The sequence below is a fragment of the Anguilla rostrata genome, chromosome 12, assembly GCF_018555375.3.
Source record: "Anguilla rostrata isolate EN2019 chromosome 12, ASM1855537v3, whole genome shotgun sequence".
NCBI lineage: Eukaryota > Metazoa > Chordata > Actinopteri > Anguilliformes > Anguillidae > Anguilla > Anguilla rostrata.
Genome location: NC_057944.1, coordinates 34,498,711 through 34,524,274, shown reverse-complemented (window position 1 = coordinate 34,524,274; position 25,564 = coordinate 34,498,711). Strand labels below are relative to the sequence as shown.

Genomic DNA, 25,564 nt, shown 5'->3' with positions numbered 1-25,564 from the left:
TCTTGTAGTTGTTGTTAAAAGTGTTCCTGCTTGTCACCAGCGGTCCCGTTTTCCCTGTGGTTAGTCGTTTATTCCGGGCTCCGGGGTTGTGGTTAAGGCAGGGGTTGGTGTTCAGTATTAGTGTTCAGGGGTTGGTGTTCAGTATTAGTGTTCAGGGGTTGGTGTTCAGTATTAGTGTTCAGGGGTTGGTGTTCAGTATTAGACGGCAGCAGAACTGTTCGGTGGTTCCGTCTCATGAGACCAGCGCCAGAGTGCCGTCCCAAACGCAGACCCTGCGGGACGGGGTACGGCGGCTCCCCTCATAGCTGGACTCGTAGCTCCCTGACTGGTTCTGCGTCCCGTCTGACGGTACAGCCCGGTCCGGCTGCGAGCTCTCAGCCCTGCAGATCCGGCGTGTGGGTGGCATCGTAACACGGCAACCGTGTGATGTCACCGGGAAGGGGTGCCGGGCGGGTGCTCAGTCTGAGAGCGTGTCACTCGAGAAATATTTTCGGAAGAGGGGCCAGTTGGAGTCCGGCAGCCTCTAAAATAGGTTCTCTGCAGCAAGGAAAGTCAATTAGACAGCATCTCTAATCCCTAATCCAAACAAGACCCACATTTTGGCTCTGAATGAAGTGAATGAACTCTCCGAGTAAGAGATCGGGAGATTCCTGGAGCCATGCTTGCCATATTGATTTTAAGAATACGCACATCTCACAGAATGAAGTACCTCTTCAGATATGCAGAGCTGTTGCTCATAGTACTTTTTTAAAACTTGTATAAATATGCGAGGAGTTGTTTTAAGTCTGTGGCAGGGCAAAGTACATTATTACATGCTATTGCACAAAATTCATTGGTTCATTTTTTTTCCTGCACAGAGAATCAGTTCATTGAGATGAAAATATATTCAGAACATGCTCAGAACTGCGCATGTCCGAGCTTACATTTGTTGATAAACAACTTTCCAAAAGCTTGGCGGGAATGCATCTTCAGTTGTCCTGAACTCTCTGGCAGGGAGGTTAACCTCTGGCTGGTGGCTCTTGGTAAATATTTGAGGTTTGCATTAGGCTTACAGCCGGGCTGTGGCATCTGCAAACAAGGATTATGGAGTGGTTAGCGACTGTGGTTTTTTAGGTGGTCCTGGAGGAAGTGGACAAGGGGAGTACTTACAGTATTTGGGGTCGGGAGAAAGCTCCAGCCGGAGGAGGATGAATGGGTCGCCGTCTGCCTGGCAGTTCAGTTCAGTTCCTTTTTAAAAAAATAAAAAAAAGCTGGAGTGCACTCTCATGACACAGTTCTTGCGGACAAATGAAAGAGGGGAGGAAACCTTTAACTGCCGTCAACATATCTCTTGAATGGCTCAGTAAATAAAAGTTGGTTTCTTTTTTAGAAGCGAGGGACCTTCTGGTCTTAAGTACACAGCCGCTGAGACTGAAGAGCTCGTTATACGAGAACAGCAGACTCAACTTTGGCACACAAAAAAAACAGCTGAATTTTTTTTTATTGTGTCCCTTCAGCACATGTTCTCCTTACATAAAAATAAAATACTTAATGGCAGTTACATTCTGTAGGGCAATTTTTTTTCTGGCATTTTATGCTTAATAGTAAACTCATCTGACCTCCCTCGATAGGAAGTATTCAGTGGGAAGAGCTAAGAAAACTTTCAAGTGTACTTAATGGGCATCAATTGAGGGACACCGCTTCAGGAACAATTGATTGTTATATCTGAAAGACTGTCCACGTCTATGTTTGTTTAATTTCAGGGAACGTAGAAATTGGTTGTAAAATTGGTTGTAATGTGGAATACCTTTCCTGGTTTGGTCACTGTGAGAAACGGTAAAACACTGAGGAAGTTGAGGATTGAGTGAATTGGCGGGGGGGGGGGTCTGTCATTAAGTGGTCTATCATGACATATGCTTTCGTTTATCAAGTTACTCTATATGCATGAAGACTCAGAGAACACCATTGCATGTTGTGTCTAATTTACGCAGATAAATTCAGGAATGGTTTTCTCCTAATGCTGGCATGTTTCAGTCTGAGACCTTCGGTTCCTTTTCATGAGAGAGGTTGAATGTGGAAATGAAGTTGAAGATGGTGTTTAAATGCAAACATGCAGATGGTTACTTAGATTGAGCAGAGTTTGGGGGGTGGGGGAGTATTTAATGCTGAATACCCCCCCCCCCCCATCCCATCCCGGCCTGCTTCACCCGTGCCTCGTGCAGTGTTTGTGGGAATCGTGTGTGGCGGTTCCCGGTCCTGTCGGGGGGATCTGTTTGGGATTAATCTGTGCATAGCTGCAGTGGGGCGGTGCCAGGTACGTTCTGTGGCCGTGGTTTAGAGGGTCCCGCTGGAGGGTCCCGCTGGAGCGACTGGAGGGTGACAGCTGTGCAGGGTAATTGGGCTCCGAGTGATTTGGCTTTCTGCACTCTGACAAAAAAAAGAAGAAAAAACCCAAAACCCAGCCTGGTTCTCAGAGCAGATTATCAAGTTCCAAACCTGCTGAAGCGGGTCGAGTTGGGGTGATGAGGGGTACACCATCTTCAGTGACAGCAATGCCACTGACACAAAGTGTCCATCTTTCAAATGCATGGCATCCACAGGGCCCCCGTGGCAACAGCAATTACAATCAATTACAATCCTGAGTAATAAACGTTTTGGACAAAATAAACGTATGTTTGTTTTTGGCAGTCTGAATGATTTCTTTGTACAATAAAAGAAAAATCATTTGACATAATTAAAAACAAGCCAATGAAGAACAAAATGAAGACAAGAACAAACTACAAAACACTATCCAAAAAATCCACAAAAATTAAGAAAAGCAATGGGGAAGGAGCTATGAATTTTTTCAAAAATGAGAATCGTAGACTTGATTTTAGCAGTCAGGTGCCGGCTGCTGGTGCATTGTTGCGCTGTTAAATGGGTTTGGTTTGATCCTATTCAGACACAGCGCCCTGATTAACCACTGCCTGGAGGGTTAATGATAAATCTGGGATTACAAACTCTCCAGGCCTCCCTCCAATCGTTGCAGAGGTGTCCTCAAGACTTGATCCGGATTGGTCTGCCCAATATGTACAAATCCTGTTGGAATTGAGGCAGTGGAATTTTATTACAGAGTGAAATAATAACGATGTAAAATACCGTACGTTTTACTTTTATTTGCATGTGGCGGTCAGTGTCCTCTTGATGAGTTTGATGATGTTGTTTATTGGTTATTCCGTGACTCGGTGCCTTAAAATTCCCTCCCCTCTCCTCAGCCTGCCTTTCTCACCATGGAAACCGTGGAGTTCGGGGGGAGCGGGCGGTGGGCGAGAGGGTTTGGTTTTAAGCCTGTATGTTTCCTGCCCGTAGTACGTTCGAGCAGATTTGTCATTGTGAAGGGCCTGCTGTTTCGGCCTAGCCAGCCCACCCCCCTTACCCCCCCCCCCCCACTCCCCCGCCGCACCCCACCCCACCTCACCCCTCACCCCACCCCTGCCTCCATCCTGCAGGTGTCTTTGTTGGGGGAGAGAGGTTAAGAGGCTCAGTTAGATGGTGGTAGATTACTGGGGTCAGGCAAAGCCCATGAGGCTCAGCTTTGTTCTGCTCCGGGGTCCAGGAGAGGCTAAGCCGCCGTCTGCACTTAGCGTCCCACCCGCCCGCCAGCCGAGCCGGCCGGTGCCGCTGCTCAGGCCGCGAGCACAGCCTCCCCTTGAGTTTCTACATCTTCCTTTCTATTTTTCTGTCTTGTTTTTTTTTATTTGTTTGACTGTGCGCTTATGTTTCTTATTTCTTTCTGTGACTCCCTACTTCCTCCTCTTCCCTCCCCTCTCTCTTACATAAGGACTCTCGTGTTGGTGTGAAACGCCCCCCCTCCCTTTCGAACAGCGGAAATCGAAGGGTGGAGGGCAAACTGACGTAACGCGCGGTCTGTCGCGGATCCGCGTTCCCGCCGCTGAAAGAACTCGCTGTTTTTTTTGTGCGCGACGTTCAGAGAGGCCGTTCCCCGTGTTAAATTCGGCAGGGCCGTGTGGCGCTCTGTACGCCCCCCCCCCCGCTAGAGCGTGGTTGAGGCCTAATGCTAGCCACCGGTTAGCTTAGCGCTTTTCTGGAAAGATGCTAGCACCATGACCCTACATACCTCAACAAAACACATGTATAGCTGGTATGCTGTGCTCGCCAGCACTGTTTATTTATTTATTTATTCATTTCTTTCATACAGTAGCTGTTTCTGCCAGTCGGACCGGAGAGCCCAGTGGCGGTGGTGTTCGTTTGGCACGGTCTGGCGCCGTTTCAGGGCGGTACAGCTCTGCTGAAGTCGAGGGCGGCAGTTGCCCTGCAGTCCAGCAAACGGCAAGCGCTTTCTGTGAGAGTAAAACAAGCCGGCCCACAAAAATGTCTGTCATGGAAAGTGATAGGCAGGAAAATTAAATGTAACATAAAGACGTAAAATGAGCAAGCGAGTGTTGAGAATGTATTTTTCCCACCGCAAACAACAAAGTGAGCTCTGCTTGAAAACCTTTCAGCTGTTACCTGCGTACAAGGACTCAACTCCTGGCTGCTGAAAACACAGAGAAAGCTACTCGGACTTCGCCGGAAAGCCATTGCGGTGCTTTTGAGTGCCTCAGTGATGTAAATGACTGTTTATACACCACACGTATCGACAGTCAAACACTGCTTCCCTAAGCTCTAAGTCCTAAGTGCTTCCATCAGCAGGAGCCCTGGGGAATCTCGGCAGGGAAGTCATTCTCCTGCGCAAATCATTAATTCAGCTTTTTATGAGGTTTTCATTTGATACCTCGTTAAATGCCATGCACACCCGGAACACATTCGGTATATCAGCAGCTATCCGGGGCTACTGTCAGGCAGATGGACGCGTGCTTGAAATGGGCCAGAATGCTCTGTTGAGAGACGTGAGTGAAGTGTGTGAAGGGTCAGGACTCTTTCCAGCAGGAACACCGTGCAGCTGTGAGTAAATGAATAGACTACATTCAGGATAGTAGCATTCCTGCTTCTGAATTAAGACAAATCTTCGCACTTATCTATTGATCTTGTGTTTCCCCTCAGTCCGAAAAACTGGATCAGAGCAAGCTGGGCTGAAATGGATATCATTTATTGAAGGAAGCTATAATTATGAAAAGTACAAAAGGGAGTGTTTTGTGCTTATTGGTAGTGCTCACTAAAAAGCGGAATCAAGCCAACAGAAAATGCCACAGTATTCTCCCCAGTCCTATTCAAGCAGAGTATTTGGCCTGTAGCTATGGTGCCTGAAGTGAATTATTGCCTGTATTGTTTTGTCTGGCTTGAGAAGCGTTTTAATACCCCCCCCCTTCCCCCCCCCCCCCCCCCCCCCAATGGAGCCCTGACAAGCACAAGCGCAACCTGGGCCTTTGTGGCTGAACGATCAGGTGTGATAACTTGGATGGCCTCTTCCACAACCCCAAAAACCAGGCGGAAGACACCGCGCCATGGCTAGGGTAACTGGACGAGAATGATATTGCCAATCAGGCGTAAGAATTTATTTGATGTGAATCTGTGCCAATATTATTTAAGAACATGACACGTTGGTGTTGTATTTGAATTTGTTTAAAACATTACTTTCAGTATGCGCTCAGCGCGAGACTGAACCGCACGGAAGACCCATGGATCAAAAACCGGACTGTCTGTCACAGTGACGGACGTCTGGCCCCCCTAGTAATAACTCGGGCCTGGGTCCAAACCACTCCTGATTCAGTTCAGCTTCCTGGATCAGTGTCCAGCCGTCTACTCCTCTGGGATTACAGGTCCCGTCTCAGGATGCCCGAATGTCCTCCCCTGTAGAGCAAAGACCTCCCCCCCCCACAGCCCCTCAGCCCCCGCAGCCCCTCTGGCTGAGGGGAACGCTGGCTGGCTGCCTAAAAACAGCCGGGACGGACTGCGAGTGACGTGCACGAGATGGGCCTTTTGTCACTACTGACACCACATCAGATCAGCTTTTGGTACAAAAAAAACGGCACTTAAATCATTTCCTCCACGGCTTGCTGAATGTAGAAATCAAATTAAAGTAAAAAAAAAAAAGACCTGAGATTATCTGTCAAAGACTGATAATGGCTGTTCTGGAGCTGTTTGCAGTGTTAGTGACACCTTTAAATCCGTTTTATAAAGTGGACAAATTTGAAACACAAGCTGAGTGTTTTTGTTTTACAAATACAATATGCATTTCACGTCACCTGTCCACTGGCAGTAATAACGTACTTTTTTCATAAATCGGTTATGCAGCTGCTGTTTTAAAGCTTCCCGTATGCCATCGTTTCTCCTTTTGTCCTGCGTGTATATATTTCTGTACTCTCTGTACTGAAGGGCTGCCCCGCGTGCCCATTGAAGGGATTACCTGTGTCGTACCCCAGCTGCACGGCTCAGCATCTGTCCGTCTGAGCTCCAGAGTTATAGCCCCAGGAAGACATCACCTGCGGAGCTGTTCATCACCGTAATGGATTTCAGTGTTACGGCCCCAATAGCTCATCTGTCCAAAAACAGGGGGGGGAACATTTTTTTAAGAATGGGACCCAAAAAAAAAAAAAAGAAATCAGAAAGTGATATGTAGTAACTGTTAGTGTCTTTTGACAAGAATGAGCTTACAGCATTCTTAGCCGAGGAGAATGTTCTAATTCAACAGTAAATATATTGGGGGTTTTTGTTTTTCCTTCTTATTTTGTGGTGGGGTTTTTATAACGGGGAAATGGTCTCAGGCTCCTGGGATCACATCTGGTTCCGCTCGCAGATTTCTGGGCCGCGTTAAAATACCGAAGCATTTTTTAGGGCGCAGGGGTGGGTCACGGGGTTCGTTTGACAGAAGGGGGCGAGGTTTCGGGGCCGTTTTTTTCCCCCAAGAAGACAGCGAGAGAGAGAGCGCACTGGCGCGAAGCCATTTCCTGGACCGGGAGGAACATCCCAGAGTTGTGAAAATGGACTCAAGCCGGTAAAATCTCTCCGCCCCCCCACCCCCCGCCCCCCCGACTCCATCCACACCTGGGCCTTCGGGGGATCCCAGGGGTACCCCTCGTCAGTCCCAGCCCTGAAGATTAATCTCCGTGACGGGGCGCATCCATCCTGACACGGGCCCGGTGCTGGAGTGCCTTCGCCGTGGCAACGGGGGTTTATGTAATATCAGACGCTGGGCTTCTCCGGCCGTTGTGAGCGAATGTGCTTCGGGTTAGCTTTGCATGCCAAAAAAAAACATCGCAGAGAGCAAAGGCGGAGGATCATGAGACCCACATGCGTGTCCCTCCCCATCAAAGGGGGGGGGGGGGGGCGGCGAAGGGCTGGCTGTAAATAGACAGTCAGGAGAATGTTAAAAATGCAGAAATAATCAACACACATGGAAATGGCGCAGGCTGAATTGTTCTGGTGTGGCCTCCCCCCCCCCGCCCCCACCCCTCGCTCACTGAAAGTATGGAAATGCATGCTGTGGCTTATATCACAAACCCATATTGTGCAACCCCTGGACACTGATGCCCAAGGCAAATACCTGCGCTTCACATTACCAGTCTGTATGTTGATATGGACAGATTGGAGTCAACAGCATTGACGAAGTAGTTGAAATGCCTTCGAGTCTTTTCATATTTCTCGCTGATTTCATTGTGATGGTGCTTCTTAGCTGACTGGTATGAGGTGAAACCGCAGGTCTCTGAAAACACTCGGCAGTAATCTGGCTGCGATGTAAACAAGAGGACATTGAAGTTATTTTACTGAATGGAAAAACACAACCAGGAAGAAAAAAACAGAGATATTAATATCTTCAGAGACCTTCACTGAGTGAGCTGAAGCCGTCACGAGTTTATCCTACCTCTGTTTGCGTATGTTATGATATATATATATATATATATATATATATATATATATATGTCATACATATTGCGTACGATATTGTATGTTTTTTAAATTCCATGCGTAATGTCATTTGTGATGTAATCTGCATCGGTCTGCTGGCTGTGGTTGTCAGTGAGCCTCGTTCTGAACATCACTGACTGACGTTAGAACGAGAGCAAGTGCAACCGCAGGTACGACTGAAACCCACGGAGGGGAACCGGTCAGATCCAGGCCGTTAGCGGCCTCTCGGGCTGGGGGGGGCTGGGGGGGGGTGTTCTCTCTGCGGTTACGATCGGCCATGCTGTCCGCGCGCGGACGAGGCCGCAGGGCCTTGTTTTAGGATCGCCCTAAAGTGTCTTCGGTTAGCGCAGCGGTGTGTTTCTCTGAGGGGACGTGCGTTTGTCTGCGCCCCTCCGAAAAACTGCTGGAGGACCTCGCAGTGACGGGATGGGCCCATGAATAAGGTGGGATGTTCCAAACTGGTGGAATCCAAACTAACGGACAGAGTGTAGCACAGTGGGTAAGGAACTGGGCTTGTAACCGAAAGGTCGCAGGTTCGATTCCCGGGTAGGACACTGCCGTTGTACCCTTGAGCAAGGTACTTAACTGGAATTACTTCAGTATATATCCAGCTGTATAAATGGATACAATGTGAAGTGCTGTGTAAAAGTTGTGTAAGTCGCTCTGGATAAGAGCGTCTGCTAAATGCCTGTAATGTAATGGAATCTCTATCCAGCACTTTTTTTGCACTTGTATCATTATCTTGCTGTTGTAGGTCTGTCATATCTTGTGGTCATGCCTCATTCTAGTTTGACTCGTCGTAACTTCCTGACCCAGCCTGTGCTTACTGTGTGTGAACTGGACTTGATGTTTGTGGCTATAGATAACTGTTACGTAATAAGCATTGTACCTTATCGGACCTGTATGTTGTAGTATTGTTGTCCAATGATCGTTGGCATGAGCTTATTTTATGTCGCTTTGGGTAAAAGTGTCTTCGAAATAAATGCAATGTAATGGGAAAATTAGGGAGATAAAGACTTGGTTGGATGAAAAAGTAAAGAAATATGCTACTGTGGTGTACCACATGTTAGCTCTCCCATTGCGAAATTCTACCCCTCCCGTCTTCTCCTCCCCGAGTGGAAGATGGATGCTGAATGCCCCCCCCCCCCCAAAAGAAAATTTAAACCGCCTCACCTTTGTTTTAAATGTCCACAACTTTCAGTCTGAGAGGGATTATTCGGTGTAATAACTGAAATGTTTTTTTGTTTTTTTTTTAAAGTTAATTGTGACAGAATATGTCGGTCTCCTGACATTAGTTTTTTTTCCATGTCCCCCCCCCCTCCCCCCAACCTCCTTTGATCACTGTGCACTTCAGTGGAAGTGCTTTTAGGACTGACTCGTCTGTGCTTTTAGGAGAGCCCCCCCATGCCCCCCTCAAAAAAAATCCCACCTGACCACTTCAGCAGAATCACGACTCCAAGAGGAGGGCACTTTCAGACCTCCAAATTTACAGAAGTGACTTTCAAGTGCCCCTGCTCCTGCGGTGTGGTGTGCTCAGCTTATTGACCTGGAAAGAAAAGCAGTATTTCCCCCACCCCCCCAAAGGAAATGTACCCAATGTGTTTCATCTAATACCTGTTTACAGAATTTAGGAGCCAGGTGTACTCAGCAAAAGGAGATGACAAAGAAAAGCATGCATTTGACTCGACTGGTCTGCTGTTCATCTAAAGGTTATTTGAGATTAAACTTCCAGACATGTGATCCTACTGTATGTAGTGACACTGTGAAGCCCAGTAGTACGAAAGTACTTATGAACAAAGCATGTTGCCCATGTGGACTTTTTAAGAAACTTATAAGCATATAAACCTATTTTAGCAACTGGACATGTTTGATCCTGTTTGGTCATGCAGTATAGTAATCGGGCAATTCAGTAAAATAATAATTCAGACAAATCAGGATTCCTTCATTCTAAAATATGATCCAGCTGCCATTAGAGTCTTGTAAAATAACCCTCTGAAGCCTGGTTTTTAATAAAAGTCACTGCGTGAAAATGTTCAGCTGGAAATTCCTAAAGCTTGTTAAATTCTTGTGAGACTTCAGATTCTGTTGGAACACTGCTCTCTGTTCTCCAATATAGTTTGTGTATGTTGGAGTCAGATACATAATTATATCTGAGAGAAAAACCAAACAATCTGAAATGAAATAACTTGCTGTTATTCTGTGTAAATGTTAATACATATAATTTACTTTTATATTTTTCATTATACAAACACTGAAAGGGAATGACTGCAATACACTTTTATGAGTCTTCACAGTCAAATACAAAATAGACAAAACACTTTGGGACTTTTAATAGTTCATCTTAAGGCTTCTCAATGCAGCATACTGACACTGAGAAGCCTTGAGATGATTTTTTAGTTGACTTCTTTTAGACGCACGACTGCCTTGTCATGTGTGGCTTAAGCATTTTCCCCCTCATCCTAATCATCTGAACCCTCTCTATCGCAAGCGGTCTCATTTCAGACCTACATCAGTAGCACAAAACCAGGAGCAGAACAGCCCTGCACACCTGATTTAATTATCTCTGCGTGTTTGGCTTTCAGACACTCGTAAGATCAAGCCCCATTATCTTTTCTTGTGTTTACACTTTCCAGTAATGGGCAATTTCACAGTATTTTTAAAACACCCTGCCCAACTGTGCAAAAAATTGTATTTACTAAATTTGCATGTTGTTTTTTTAATGAAAAAAAAGCTTTCACCCATTTTCTGCCCAGTTCTGAATGTTGAACCGTGCCCCTTCTCACTGCGACCGCTATGGCCGTTTTGGAAGCACGCAGATAAGCGTGCATGTTCTCCTCTGAAGACCGCGATGCCGGCTGCCTGTTCTTATGGAGGTGTATAGACGCTGTTACCCTGGGTAACTGAATCCCTGCCACCCCCGGTAGAGCCCAGGTGTGTGATCCACACCTCAGGGCACATTACTGTACCGTGTACGTGTGTCACACCTGGCTGTGCCACCTGGTAGGTCCTATCAGGTATCCTTAAGAAAACCACTGGAAACCAGTTGAAAGGGGGAAATCCATGGTAAGGGGGGGAAACCAATGGAAAGTGTGAATTATATCACAGCAAAATAGCTACACTGCCGTGCAAAGGCAAAAGGCCTTAACTTCAATTTTGGTTGAAAATGAGCTATTGTCATTTGTGGAACATTAAAGATCTGCTTTATCATGTGGACAGATATCTTGAGTCAATTTCGTTATTTTTTTTTTTGGAGAAAATAGTGGGTTGTCTTTGTAACAGCGCCGTCATCACATTGGCTGTGCAAGTGTGTTAACAGCCCCCACCACGGACAGAAAAGAAAGACGCTTCCCTTGTCTTTTGGTTGCGTATTTGGTGCACTGGGCCATGCTGACTGCAGACCCATGGGACACTCTTGGAGATATGTCACCGTGGCAACTGAATCGGCAGTGTAGGACAATGGTTAGGGGGCTGGGGCTTCATGATTTGATTCCCCGATGGGGTACTGCTGTACTAATGCACTTAACCTGAATTACGTCAGCATTATCGAGCTGTATAAATGTAAGTGAGGAGAGGAAGCTTTGTAAGTCGCTCTGGATGTGGGTGTCTGATCAGTGCCTAAATGTTATGTAATAATGTGATAGATTGCAGAACGTCATAGGTGTCATTCTCTGGGGGAACCCAGGCAGCAGCCAATCCCAGACAGAGACACTCATTATAAACATCGCAGTCATTGTTAGAGATGATGAGTCTCACCATGTCTCACGAAGCGATGTTTTTCCCCTCTTGTGTTGTCTTGGTAACAAAAAAGCAACATGTCACAGGACCTGCGAACATGCCGTGCATTGAGACAGGGAAGTGCAGGGTGAGGTTGGTGGGGGTGGGGATAATTATGAAGCTTAATTACCCACCCCCCCCCCCCCCCACCCCCCACCAACACAGGTATCACCTGAGCATCACCGTGGAGACTGCACTTGGAAACAGTAAGAGCAGGGAGTCATGGGAAGGGAGCAGAAGGAGATGTTGCTCCAGGTTCTCAGCTCACTGGACGATGGGCTTTATCTTGTGATGTCAGATCACCTGACCTCACACAGAGACAGCTGTGGGGGTTCCCCTGCTGTACTGTTTACGAAGGTCCTCACTCGATTCAGCAACATCTACAGTGCTCATGATCTGCGAGGAGAAAAAGCAGATCCCTGCACAGTTCATGTCTGATTCCTGCTAAAAACATGGGTCACTCATCTGGCAACTAGCTGGGCTTTTTGAAATAACTATCACATGTTTACAAAGCCGAAAAGTAGACAGGCTCCTTTTGTGCATTAAAAAAAAAGAAGAAGTTTAGAATATGTAATGTACTGTAGTACACGTTTGAGCTTTGGAATTTCCCGTTTCCTAGAAAAAAAAACGAGCCCCCTTGATTAATGCTGCCTTTGAGGCCTACGGCCGGAGAGTATGGATATGTAACGGAATTCTGCTCTTCTGTGCCAAATCTCACAGTCAATAAGCAAGAATAAGCTGATAATGACATCAATCACCGAGCCTCGCGGTCGCTGTTCGCTCGCATTCCCAAACCTGTTACTCAGAAAAGGGAGAAGAGGAGGGGGGTCATGTGGCTTAAATAACACGGACTGAAGATTGAAATGATCTATTGATGGGACACAAACCACAGTCTTTCACTCTTTGGTCCTTTAATCTATCTGTTGTATTAGTCTAATCTGATAACCTTCCCTGAATGAAACGTCTATTTTGACAACTGTGTTGTGTGTGAATCCAAGACTTGAGCAGGTTTATAGGCCCAGTGAAAGGAGTGTGCCGGTCGACCAGTCAGACAAACTACAATAAAATAAAAAGAATTAAAAAATATCAACTTGCACCTCCACCCAATTAATGTGTGAATCTTGCCGTCCCCAAGGAATCACAGTGATGCTGGAAACTGTGATGCTGGTAACTGTTCACCACCCAGTCAATGGACTCCCTCTGCCCCCCATCTTCATTCAGATCCCTCTGTCACACTGTATGTAATTGGTTTCAATGTGTAAATCCAGTATTCTGCTAACGGTTCAGTCTAAAACTAAATCTTACTGAGTACTTTTAACTCAGAGAGCACATGTGGCTCCTGTTGGACTCATAGATTATATTTGAGAGTCTTACTGTGTGAATGAGAACACTGTTAAGAAGCCTGTATCTTTCTTCTCTTGAGTTAACAAAGATGCTCATCCTTTATTACTTCAGGTAATTTCCAATGAAACTTGACTTCTGAATCTTTGCTTTGGTGATCGTCTGCATTAATTAAAAAGTGCTCATTCACGAATAGATCTTTAAGAATGTTTGTTTATTGAGTTAATGAAAAAATGAACTGAAAAGAATCGAATTCACGAAGCACCTCAGTGTAGAACTGCTGATCTTGGATCAGCGTGGCCCTAATCCTGCCGTTGTCCGTAATGAGGAAAAACTGATCCTAGATCAGCCCTCGTACGCCTGCCTCAGTCTCTCTCTCCCAAAGAGATGCGTCCTTCAGACTCCGAGGAGCCCCTCCTCCCTCTCCAAAGCCTTGCGTTTCCACGGAAACGCCACCTGTCAGTCAGAGGCCTTTGCGCGTACCTGCAGCGACCAATGGCGGCGCTTCTGAACAAGCCACCTTTCATTCATGGTTTTTTGAGCTGGTGTAAAGGATGAATGTCACAGCTTGGTGAGGAGGGGGCGAGAGAGAGAGAGAGAGCGCCCTCTCTGAGTCTCCACCCCTGTTTGACTCTTTCCTGGGAGAACTTACCGCAAGTCCCGGGCAGAGAGGTACTACTCTGGACTTTTCAAAGGTGTGCTAGGTTGAGAGGAACATCCAGTGCAAACACGGCGTAGTTTAGACATGTTCAGATTGTTTGCAGAAGCGAACGTACTCGGTGAACATGAAACAGGTCACCGTAGATGTGAGAATGGAATGATAGTGCATAACTGTGTACCTGTGATTTGAAATTTGAAGAGCAACCGTAACATTTTGTGTTGTTGGTCTGTAGCGTGGGAAAGATTCTTTAAAAAAAGTGGATCATGTGTTCTGTGTTGATTCCTGAGTCTGTTTTCAGTGAAGGAGGGCTTTGTTTGTCCACGAGGAGAGCGTGATGATGGTGGAAGATGAGAGGGGATGCTATGAAGTGCCAGATGTAGACACTGTAGGCAGTAAGGGAAAACAAAGGGACAGTGCAGTAGATCTGTCTATTAGGAGAGACGGTTACACTCATGTTGGATCTGAAATAGTGCCGTCAGGCTCATCCCCGTTCGCTCCCATTTTGTTCCCAAAAGTCATATCGTTCTCCGACAGGACGCTATAATCTCTACTAGAACAATAGCAGACCTGGGTCAAATACTTATTTGTTTTGGATTAAAATACTTTTTTTTACATGTTACTGAACTTGTCTGGTGTATTGGAACCAGTGAAATACTCTCAAAAAGTTCAAACCCTGCCTTCTGGTCATATTGGCCAGGCTCAATTACACCAGGCAAGATCAACAGAGGGCAGAAGAGTATTTGAATCCAAAACAAATACGTATTTGACCCAGGTATGAAAAATAGTCTAAATGTCTGCCTTTGCCAGCTCTGCTCATTGTCTTCTATCACATGTCTGTTGTGCCTCAACTGAATTTTACTGGACGTTTCTCGGATATGAGATGCCTGACAAGTCCCCGTCTTGTGGTGTCTGAGCAAGACTGAGTGGTTACCAACGTCTGTCTGGATTACTTACTGAGGAAATGAACCAGATCTTGTCAGCTCTTCAGTTGATGAACGCTCAAGTCTCTCACAAGCATTAGTGTTAGAGGACTCATAGTGGAGGACACATGAGCTAGTGTAGAGGACTCATAGTGGAGGACACATGAGATGGGGTTAGAGGACTCATAGTGGAGGACACAAGCACTAGTGTTAGAGGACTCATAGTGGAGGACACATGAGATGGGGTTAGAGGACTCATAGTGGAGGACACATGAGCTAGTGTTAGAGGACTCATAGTGGAGGACACAAGCACTAGTGTTAGAGGACTCATAGTGTAGGACACATGAGCTAGTGTTAGAGGACTCATAGTGGAGGACACATGAGATGGGGTTAGAGGACTCATAGTGGAGGACACAAGCACTAGTGTTAGAGGACTCATAGTGGAGGACACATGAGCTAGTGTTAGAGGACTCATAGTGGAGGACACAAGCACTAGTGTTAGAGGACTCATAGTGGAGGACACAAGCACTAGTGTTAGAGGACTCATAGTGGAGGACACAAGCGCTAGTGTTAGAGGACTCATAGTGGAGGACACATGAGCTAGTGTTAGAGGACTCATAGTGGAGGACACATGAGCTAGTGTAGAGGACTCATATTGGAGGACACATGAGCTAGTCTAGAGGACTCATAGTGGGTTGACCAAGACTGAGTGTTACCAAGTCTGCTGTATACTTACTGAGGAAAGGACCCAACGCAGCTTCAGTTGAGAATGCTCAAGTCTCTCACAAGCACTAGTGTTAGAGGACTCATATTGGAGGACACATGAGCTAGTGTTAGAGGACTCATTGGAGGACACATGAGCTAGTGTTAGAGGACTCATAGTGGAGGACACAAGCACTAGTGTTAGAGGACTCATAATGGAGGACACAAGCACTAGTGTTAGAGGACTCATAGTGGAGGACACAAGCACTAGTGTTACAGGACTCATAGTAGAGGACACAAGTACTAGTGTTAGAGGACTCATTGGAGAACACAAGTGCTAGGGTAGAGGACTCGTGTTGGGGGGCAAACTGGCTAGTGCATGTTTGATCTACTTTCACTTAAGAGACAAAGTTTTAAAAAAAAAGAAAAAGAAAAATCGCATGAATATAGTCTATGACAAGGGATGACAGGCAAGTTTATCGCAGAGAAAGGTCCCATTGCATACGTGCTGCTAACTGTACTTTATCAATGTGAACGAACGATAAAAAGCAGATATTCTGACCCGGGGGGCAGTGCTGGATTAGACCGAGATCGTCAACCATCCTGAGTGAAGATATGAGCTGAAAAACAGGGTCTGGGAGGATTACTTTTGGAATGTTAAGCATGCCCCCCCCCCTCAACCCCTTAAACAAGTAGCACTTTTACATTGGGAAGGGCTGAGGGTACTTTAAATCATTTCGCTCGACCCCAGAGTGCATCGGGGCGCGAGGCATAAATTGGGTTTGCTGACGATGGCCTCCTCTGTGATGATGGATTGAGGGATGTCCTCTCCCTCCTTCCCGAAGTCCGGGACTTGGGTCACGTTTGGCTCCGCCCTTTGGGTTCAGACTCTGTGCAGTAGCCCTGACTATATAAAGAGAGCTGTGACTCATGACTGTTACTATTGATTTAAGGATTGGGCTTCCGTCCCACTGGTTTTTGTGTGTGCGAGTCTGTGTCTCATGTTAACTTGAGTTAGATGGAAAACTATCCTCCGCGTGTGCAAATGTGAAACTCCCCTCAGCTTTGGAGAACTGCTGTCACATGCGCACTGTGTTCAGTGCCTGTGTTCAGTACAGTATCAGACGGTTTGTTCGTTTATTTCCACTGAACACCTTAGAAATTCTGCCATTCCATGGACACCATTGGTAGTTCGCTGTGAAGAAAGTAAAGAAGTGTTTGGTTGGACAGACACCATTATTTATCAAAAAATCCGCTTGATTTGCTTACTTTGTTGTGCCACATAAAAATATACTGTATAAGGACAGTTCTTTGGACTAGCTCACTGCCTGGTATAACCAACTAAAATCACCCTATGGTTCATTTTTAACTGGACAGAAAACATGAAGAAGTCCTATTTTTATTTTGATATTTCAAGTAATATACCGGCAAGGTGAATTATTTAATATTTTTGAATTATTAACGATTTAATAATTTATCGTTACTGTACAAAGGGCGGCAGTGACGGCCTCATTAATGCCGTCTGGCGTTTCGCGGTAAACTCTGCCTCTGGTTGTGAGCTCCGCCAGTTTATGCACCCAAACAAAAAAAAACAGGCTGGACCTCTGAAGCGCCGTGTGAGTAAGAGTCTGAACACTGTTTAGCAATAAAAACCAATTTCTCCCCACAGGCGTTCCGTACAGTAGATGGCAGAATCACCTTTGTTCAGGGCTTTCAAGTCATATCATATGAGTGCGATGAGAGATTTGTGCTGCGCTTCGTCACCTGGCCGTTGACAGACAGCGATGTCAGCTGTGGTGCTGGTGCGTGTGTGTGTGTGTGTGACTGACTTCTTTGTCTTTTTTTTTTTTTTTTCAAAGGTGGCGGCGAAGATGAACAATGAACGCGCAGGTAAGCTGATCTTGTGTTTTTATAGACATGCATGGATGCCCTGTGACTGCGCCGGGGAGGGTAGGGTGGGCGGGGGGGGGGGGATTTTGGGAGGGGTGACTAACACACAGCTGAAGCACAGCTCTGATGAGCTCTGACGAGCGTCGCTGGAATCCACCGCTGGGTTTGAGTGACAGCTGGCCCTGTTTTGATACGGTGGCTGATCTCTGGCTGTCGCGGTTTTGGCGTTTTGGAGTGTCTCCTCTCCCGCTTTTAAGTGTGATGTCACCAGGCCTTTCAACAAAGTGCCCTTGGGCTCTGTTACATATACGTGTGTTCAAAATTGTTGATTTAAAATCACATACTTACAGTCAAATGCAAAAATATTGTTGTTTTGGCTCATTGGATTTGAAATTAAAAACACAGCGTGTGAAGTTAAAGTGCAGATTGTCAGCTTTAATTTGAGGGCATTTACATCCATCAGGTGATCAGGTGATTCATGTAGGAAATACAGCCCTTTTTATACATGTTTTATTGATTTTATTCAGCGTTTTATTTATTATGTTTTTATTCATTCAGCTTAATGATGCACATTTTCCTGGCTCGTACTATAGATTCATACTACTATGAATTGAATAGATGTCATAAGGTTATGAAAGCACATCCAGGCTTGCACTGGCTCCCGCTGTCTAAATCATTAAATATGTTTGGGGATGACCTGAGAGAGATTTCCTTTTTTTCTCTCCTGGAGACACTTAAATCACCCCAGTAAACAGTCTGCCTGTCTGTGGGGCTGAAGTATTAGCCCCCCCCCCCTTCCTCCACACAAAGTCCATTATCATCTCAATCTGATGCAGTCTGCTGCAGCAGAGAGAGGTTCTCCAACAAGAGAAGTACTGTATGGAGTACTGACAGGTTTAAACATCACACTAGCCCTCTAGAAGCAAGAGAGATCTTGGGTGGGGGCGGGGGTGGGGGGCGGGGGGTTGCTGAGGGTTCTGCTCTTAACCGAATCCATCAAGGACACTGAAGCAATAAAGATGTCTTTGTGAGCCAAAAGACACAGAGAACACACAGCTTCCTGTTCTTTGTTTTTCAATTTTTTTTTTGCTATCATCTTCAAATTCCTCTCTGAGATTTCTTCCTTGAGTATGTTCTCATAGTGTTTTTCTGAGCTTCCTATTGATGTCGATCCACTGTGCGGGGTGGTATTGCTCTTGCCTGGGAAATGTGCAGCCTGGCACAGATATGTCTGCGTTCCCCTGTGTGCGGGGATCTATTGCTCTGGCCTGAGACATTGTCACTGTGACTGACAAGTGGCAGGTGTCTGTTGGATCATGCTGGGACACTGTCCAGGGAAGGCAGACTGGCTCTTGTTATAGAGTCATACTCCACTATTTTTGATAGTGATTCTGGGCGGGGGCTTACTTAAAATGAGGAAGTTTGCCAGATCACTGTTATCAATTTTTGTCTGTGGGGGGAAATACTTGGCCCGGTGTGATGTTACCTTGGGGGCAGCTGGGGGTTATTATGGGGCAGATGTCACTTTCGGGCTCGGGTTGCACTCTCACACGACCCCTAGCGAACGCTTGGCTCGGGGTCCGGGCACAGGGTGACCTTGTTCCCCCAGAATCTCAGGGTGTTCCACCCTGGTGACCCCTATCGCTGCGTGGTGTGAAATCGCGTGGTGGTTTATGCGTTCTGGCTTTGGATTTATGTTTGAATCAGTGCTGACTGTTGGCTGTTTTTTGGTGGAATTTGTTTTCAAGCTGTGCTTATTTTTCATAGATGGATAAGGCTGAGGCTGTCTTAATCACTAACACTACATTAGCAAAAAAAATATGCTTCCATGCAATGTCCATAGACTTTCAAACACCGTAACTGCTTCCCCTTTTCCTGGGTTTCACATTGCAGACAGTATTAGGTCCATCGGTCATGCGCGTGAATGTGTCTATGTTCTATTGTCCTGTACTCTTGCGTGGGGGAGAACCTCCCATCTACACTGTTGTCTGAGGCCCCAAGCTCTCAAATGTTTCAGTTTGCCAGCCTTTATTCTATTAGAGAGCTCCTTGGCAGATAGAAGACAAAGTGGCTTCAATGTCAATGGCAATTGCGTTTGGATGAAAACATGAGCTCTTGCAGAAAAAACGGCCACGTCTTGACTTATAAACCCTCAATAATGAAAGTAACAATAAAATGGACGATGACGTCAATACAGTAAAAGAGATCGAAACGGGGAAGGTTTGAGGTGCACAGACTGTGACAAGGGCATACATTATAACAGGCTCCTTTCCAAGTTTTATCGCCATAGGTCAGGGACCTGGAGATGTTGCACTGAGGCCAGAGCCAGAACCATGGCTTTGAGACAATATTACAGAATGTGGCTGTTCACCTCATTATGACATCATACTTCTGTAAAGTGGGAAGGAACGCTGGTGCTGGACACCTCATTATGACATCATACTTCAGTGAATGGGAGGCCACACAGGTGGTCAGTGTCTAAGTACCATGGGTGGAACCCCATCACATGCATAAATGAAATGATCTCACTGGAAGCTGTCTCTTAAAATTGCATGCAGTTGCTCTTACCAAATGTGCTTTTATTTGATTCTGTATTGTGTTTTAAAGGAATACTGCAGGTTGTTCAGTACTTGAGTATTTTAAAAGGCTTTTGTCATAAACCAAAGAAGCTTTTATATGAATTTGTGCACTATTATACTTATTATATCCTCCCATGGTGTACAGTATGTTCCTGTACGCCTTGGGAGGATTGCCCATACATCATTGAAATTTCCACTTGTAGTACCTCCATTTCCTAAAAAAAAAAAAGAAACAGACTAAAGCCTACGAAAGTATATGGCTGTGCTCTTGTTTGTTATAAATGGGCCTTTTTCTTTCATTGGGGTGGGCAGTAAATGGCAGTAAAATTGTATTTAAACAAGTCGGCTGTGCTTTTTAAAAGGTGACATATCGACTATCAGCTTGGGCAGTGAGCTCTGTATGGCTACTGCATAATTCAGTTTCAGTCAACGCAAATATTCGCTCTTCAGGACTTGCGCTTGTATCGCGGATGTGCTCGGCCAATCCATCTCACTTTGTTCTAACAACGCCGCTGACGCTACGCGGTCTTGTGTGCAGATCAGGAGAGCCAAGCTGATTCAGAGAATTGCGTTTTATTGACTCTCACTGCTGTTAATTAATTAACTGCTTTAGTTAATTAATTAACGCTGCGGCTGTAATGTCCTGATTTGCGCGCGCTCAGTGAGTCGATAAAGGTTTGCCGTGTCCACTATTTTGCTTTTGTTTTGTTTTTTTTTTCCCCCACCATGGTGAGAAAATCTTGTTTTCTTGTTGACAAGAATAATTAATATACCCCATTGCCCCATTGCCTTGGAAAGCCTCTTTGATGCCATTATGACTGGTACTTTTGAATGCTTGCTACTGTGTGGCTGTTTATACAGTACCCTGGTTTGATTGTAGCACTGAGCTAAACACAGCTCTCCACTCATCACTGAATCACTGGCTGATGTCTCTTAGGGTTAGCTGCTGTTTCGTTTTTGTTGCTTTTTCTGTTTTCTCTTTTTGTATCACCCAAATGCATCCATTAACCTGTACTCTAAACCTGGATTGGTCTCTCTGTCTCTCTCCCTCCCTCTCTCTCTTCATCTCTCTCGCACTCTCTCTCTCTTTCTTTCTTTCTTTCTTTCTGTTTATTTATCGTTTAATTTAGGACATTCCTTTTTGGTGCCCTAACACGGCGACTTGCAATAACATTCTCAAAGTGGACAATTTGAGACATTCAACCTCAAATTACGCACGTTAAGAGTGGAAACCGATCGGACGGAAAAAGTGTCGAATTCGGGTGGCCGTCGTGAACCCTGTGTTGACTTGACCGTTTGCAAAGTATGTTAAGTAAACAACTGAGAAGTGACACAGTGGTCCCTGTAGGGTAACTGAAGAAGAAGCCAAGAACTGGTGCAATCTGACACTGGCAGGACATGCCGGCGTTTGGGGTTATGGGTTTTTAGTGCTGAGGCTGCACTCGTATCACCGTATGGCCTTGGGACTCTGCTGTGAGAGACTTCAGCCAATGGGATGCGGGAGAGGTGGGGCATGATGGGAAGAATGGGCCTTGGTTTGTGATTGTGATTGAGTCAGGGTGCAAGATAGCCAAATAAGCTGCCCCCTCCCCCCCCCCTTTTCCCACCATGCCACATCAAACCCTTGTGCCATTTGATTCCCCAGTGTTAAGTGGCCTCTTACGTGTTAAGAGGTCATTAAAGGAAAAAATGTTCATACTTGACATTGATTTCATGGCACATCCCGTAGCACTTAATCAGTGCAAGAGCAAGTATGCATGACCATCACTTTGCGGCGGCCGTGGCATTGAGATTTCCAGGCTTCTCTCATTTTAGGGATGTCGGTCACATGAAGTCCTACTCCGGGAGTTTTTTTTTTTTTTACGACCCCCGTTATTTCCATATCATGCGTTTATGTAAGGTTGTCTTTCACGTTTTAACCCTTTGAAGAGAAGGTTTTTTTTTGTTTACAAAACTCCAATGCCTTCGAACTCCAGCAGTGATTGTTACATCAGAATTAGAATGTTCATCTCAGAACATTCTAAGCACACATTTGTGATGTCACACTTTAAACGGTTCAGGAGGCCTGTAGCTCACGTTCAACGGAACTGCTAAGCCTGGACAAAGTGTAATATCAAAGTGCAGACCCACCGTTGGCCAAGAGGGCAACAACATGGAGCTGCATCAGTCAAAGTGACAGCCTTGCGCTCAGACGATGACACGGAAGGGGCTACAGTCCCAGCAGGCCATTTCTTTCGCCTGTTTCCTGGGCGTGAAACGGGATAATCTTCTCTGCGTTTACCACGCCAGACCCGTATTCCTGGAAGACCCCCAATTTTAACGCTGATTACCCGATCCATTCCAGATTAGATTAGATCTTTGTTAGATCTTTGCTCCTGACAAAGGCAAGATGAGTTAGTTAAGGTTTTCCGTATATGTTTTCCTTCAGGGCAAATATAATGAGACTGGAATTCGGCTTAAAAATGATAATTCTTTCATCTGGACATCAGTGGCGATGTGAATGACGTCCCTTTTACTGTAGTGTTGGGGAGTTTTTGGGACACCCCCCCCTTCCCCATTTCCTCTCCCTACTGTAGCAATAAATGCTACGTTACCCGTCATTCTGCCGATCCCTGCTTTTGGCCTATTGCTGTGTGAAAGTGGCACCAGACCTGGAGTGTCCCCTGCTTTGCTCAGTAGATCCCAGCCGTGTCTCAGTGAGCTAATGACCTCGGCCCCAGCCTAGCTGCAGCCACTCAAACCAGCTCAGCCACTCGTCCACTTCCTGTGCTCGAAGAGGCCAGGCGTTTATGGAAAAATACTGAACCCTTCTGCCCTCCTGATTGTTTTTTCTTTCTTTTTTTTTTTTTTTTTGCTTTGTTTATTTATTTATTTATTTATTTATTTTCCCTCTGGTGACAGAAATAGAACTCAGTGCCCACCCCCGCTCCTCCTTCCCCCTTCCCCAAAACCATATATGAACAGACGGTGAGAGAATTTGTTTTTTCTTTGGGGGGGGGGGGTGGAGAAAAGGAATGTGAATGTGCAAACTTCCCCTCCCCGCTTCAGCCCTGTTTAGAGAATGTTCTGGGAGCTTCTCTGTACCTCCTCCGAGTTTACACCGGCTTTCCTGCGCTCTGAGTTACTATGGCGACGATGCTCCGTCTGCGGCATTGTGGGATGCCTAAAACGATTCCTCCGCCAGCCTCCGGTGAACAGAGCCGAAGGTATTTACTGCTGAAGAGCCCTTCCGGTCCTTCACGCTGATGGGGCTCCTGAGCTAATGATTTGTCGGAAACGTTAGCATTCTGCGGCGGGCGCGGGCGTTTCTCTGTGGCACAGGCGTTTTTGGCAGAGGCGGTGACAGGTGCTCTCGTCCCGTTTATATCTGTCCAGACTGCTAATGCCGGCCGTCAGACGCTCGCCTGGAGGAGAAATTACCGGAGCTGTCCAAACGCTTCTACTAAACGGAGCTAATTAGAGACAATGAGGCGCTGTCAGACCTGACACTGTAGCTGGAAGAGGTGAGCGGAGAGAGGGTGGGGTGAGGGGTAGGGGTAGGGGTAGGGGGTGGTGGGGAGGGGGTAAGAGGAATGGGGGTAAGGGGTTGGGGGTGAGAGAGGTAGGGGGTGGGAGGGATGAGGGGGTGTTGGGGAGGGGGTAAGAGAAATTGGGGGTAAGGGGTAGGGGGTGAGAGTGGTAGGGGTGAGAAGGATAGGGGGTGGTGGGGAGGGGGTAAGAGGAAATTGGGGGAGTAAGGGGTGTGGGGGTGAGAGAGGTAGGGGTGAGATGGATAGGGGGTGGTGGGGAGGGGGTAAGAGGAATTGGGGGTAAGGGGTTGGGGGTGAGAGTGGTAGGGGGTGAGGGGTAGGGGGTGGTGGGGAGGGGGTAAGAGGAATTGGGGGTAAGGGGTTGGGGCTGAGAGTGGGCTGTCGGGTTTTTAAATACAGTCACGATGCTGAGCGAAGACAGTTCCTGTTGAGACTCCTCCAGACTGTTAAAACCTTTTTGTGCCAATCAGGGCCTTCTCAGGGGATCTTCTTTGTTTATGTATTTGTGGGTGAAGTTCTCCCCGTGGCCCGTCTCAGTGAGGGCTGGCGTGACCACGATCCCGAATACGGTGGTGCCCCAAAACTGTCAGCAAACGGGACGAGGGCGCTGGCCCCTGAGAGGCGTGACCTGGCCCGCTGCAGACAGTGCCTCCTCACCCCCCACCAAAATAAACCCATCTCCACTCTGATCTGTCTGGCGTTCCACATTCTCATTCCCCCCCACAATATATTCCAACTCACACAGCAACACAAAAAAGACATTTGCATTTAGAGAAGCCTGCAGGAGATTTCAGCCCATTGCAGAGATTGTCTCTGAATTTGTCATTTGAATGTTTTGGCCCCTGAGCTCACCCTCCTAATGCCCGTTGACCCCTTCAGTGTCACATTTTCAGATTGTCAGTTTGAGGTCCTTTTTTTTCAGAGCACAGCACATCCATCAACCTGCTCGCCATAGCCCCCCCCCCCCCCCCAATATGTGCAGCCCTGGAAATAGCCAGACAGAACCCCGCCTTGCCTTCCCTAACAAGGAAATACCCACATCTTAACCCTTTAAAGTGTAAGATCACAAATGTGAGATTAGAATGTTCTTAACTGAACATTCTAATGCTGATGTAACAATCACTACTGGAGTTTGTGAGAACACTGGCTTAGAATTTTGAACAAAGGATTCCAAAAAAGTGAAAGACAACCTTAAATAAACACATGATGTGGGAATAGTAGTTGTAGTTCTCAGATACCTAAACCAGAATATCTCACCCAGCCTACCCCAAACTCCCCCAATCAGGAGAACCCCACCTTCCCCTGTTTGCAACTGAGAAACACACCACCCCCACCCTTTCCACCCCCCAGCCATGAGAAATTAATTCCACACAAGACCCCCTCGCAGAGAGAGAGATTTCGTCTTCAGTGGGTTTCCCCCTACAGCCTAATATGCAGTAATGTTTTTTGCATTTTGGTAAACGCTTAAAAGCTCATCTCAGGCCTGGCTGATCCCTGTTTCCATTTTAGCCAGCCTCTCCTGAGCAGTGCAGCTCCAGTTCCCTGACCCTGGGGAGCAGTTTCTCCTGGTGCTGGGAACACAGCGGTGTAATGATCCCCATCGAGGCCTGGCGTCCCTCCAGCCAAAAACCTCCCGGGAAAGCCCCCCCCCCCCACCCCCCCACCACTCTGTATCATGAGTTACCCTGCTAGCCTCTGCCCCGTTGATGTTGGGTGTAGTTAGGGCAGCCAACAGATTTGACGGGTCCTGTGTTTCAGCCAAAAACGCTCTGGCCCTCTTGGGATGCCCCTTGGCCCATATTTCCTTGTGTCCTGTGAGTTTTACCAGCTGTGAGTTGCTATAAAAAAAAAGCACGGCAGGTGACTGAGAAACCAAGCCACTATATGCTGCTCTGGTGAGTATCCTATGAAATTCTGGTGGCCATATGCTTACTTTGGTCTGTAATTAATTTGATGAATAACCATCCCCACCCCTGTGCTTTATCCCCTGTAGTGCATTTGAGCATGGCAGTATTGGAAACTGTGGGCCTATTTTTATTACCCCAGGCAACCCTACGCAGGCCTTTAATTTGGGCTGTGAATCTGGGGGGATGTGGGGTGCTCTGGTCTGTGAGAGGGGGATGTGGGGTGCTCTGGGCTGTGAGAGGGGGGTGTGGGATGCTCTGGGCTGTGAGAGGGGGATGTGGGGTGTTTGGGTCTGTGGAGGGGGGTGTGGGGTGCTCTGGGCTTGGAGGGGAATATGGGGTGCTCTGGGCTGTGAGAGGGGGGTGTGGGGGTGCTCTATGCTGTGAGAGGGGGGTGTGGGGTGCTCTGGGCTGGGAGAGGGGGGTGTGGGGTGCTCTG

At 46.8% G+C, this 25,564-nt stretch overlaps 1 protein-coding gene across 1 annotated transcript in view; it reads left to right on the top strand.

Moving 5' to 3' along the window:
* Positions 1 to 25,564, top strand: part of stard13b (StAR related lipid transfer domain containing 13b) — a 96,230-nt gene that overhangs the window by 3,083 nt on the left and 67,583 nt on the right. The window contains exon 3 of the mRNA XM_064302281.1: positions 17,082 to 17,112. Within this exon, the coding sequence (XP_064158351.1) occupies positions 17,082 to 17,112 (31 nt within the window). The remainder of the gene's footprint in view (positions 1 to 17,081; positions 17,113 to 25,564) is intronic.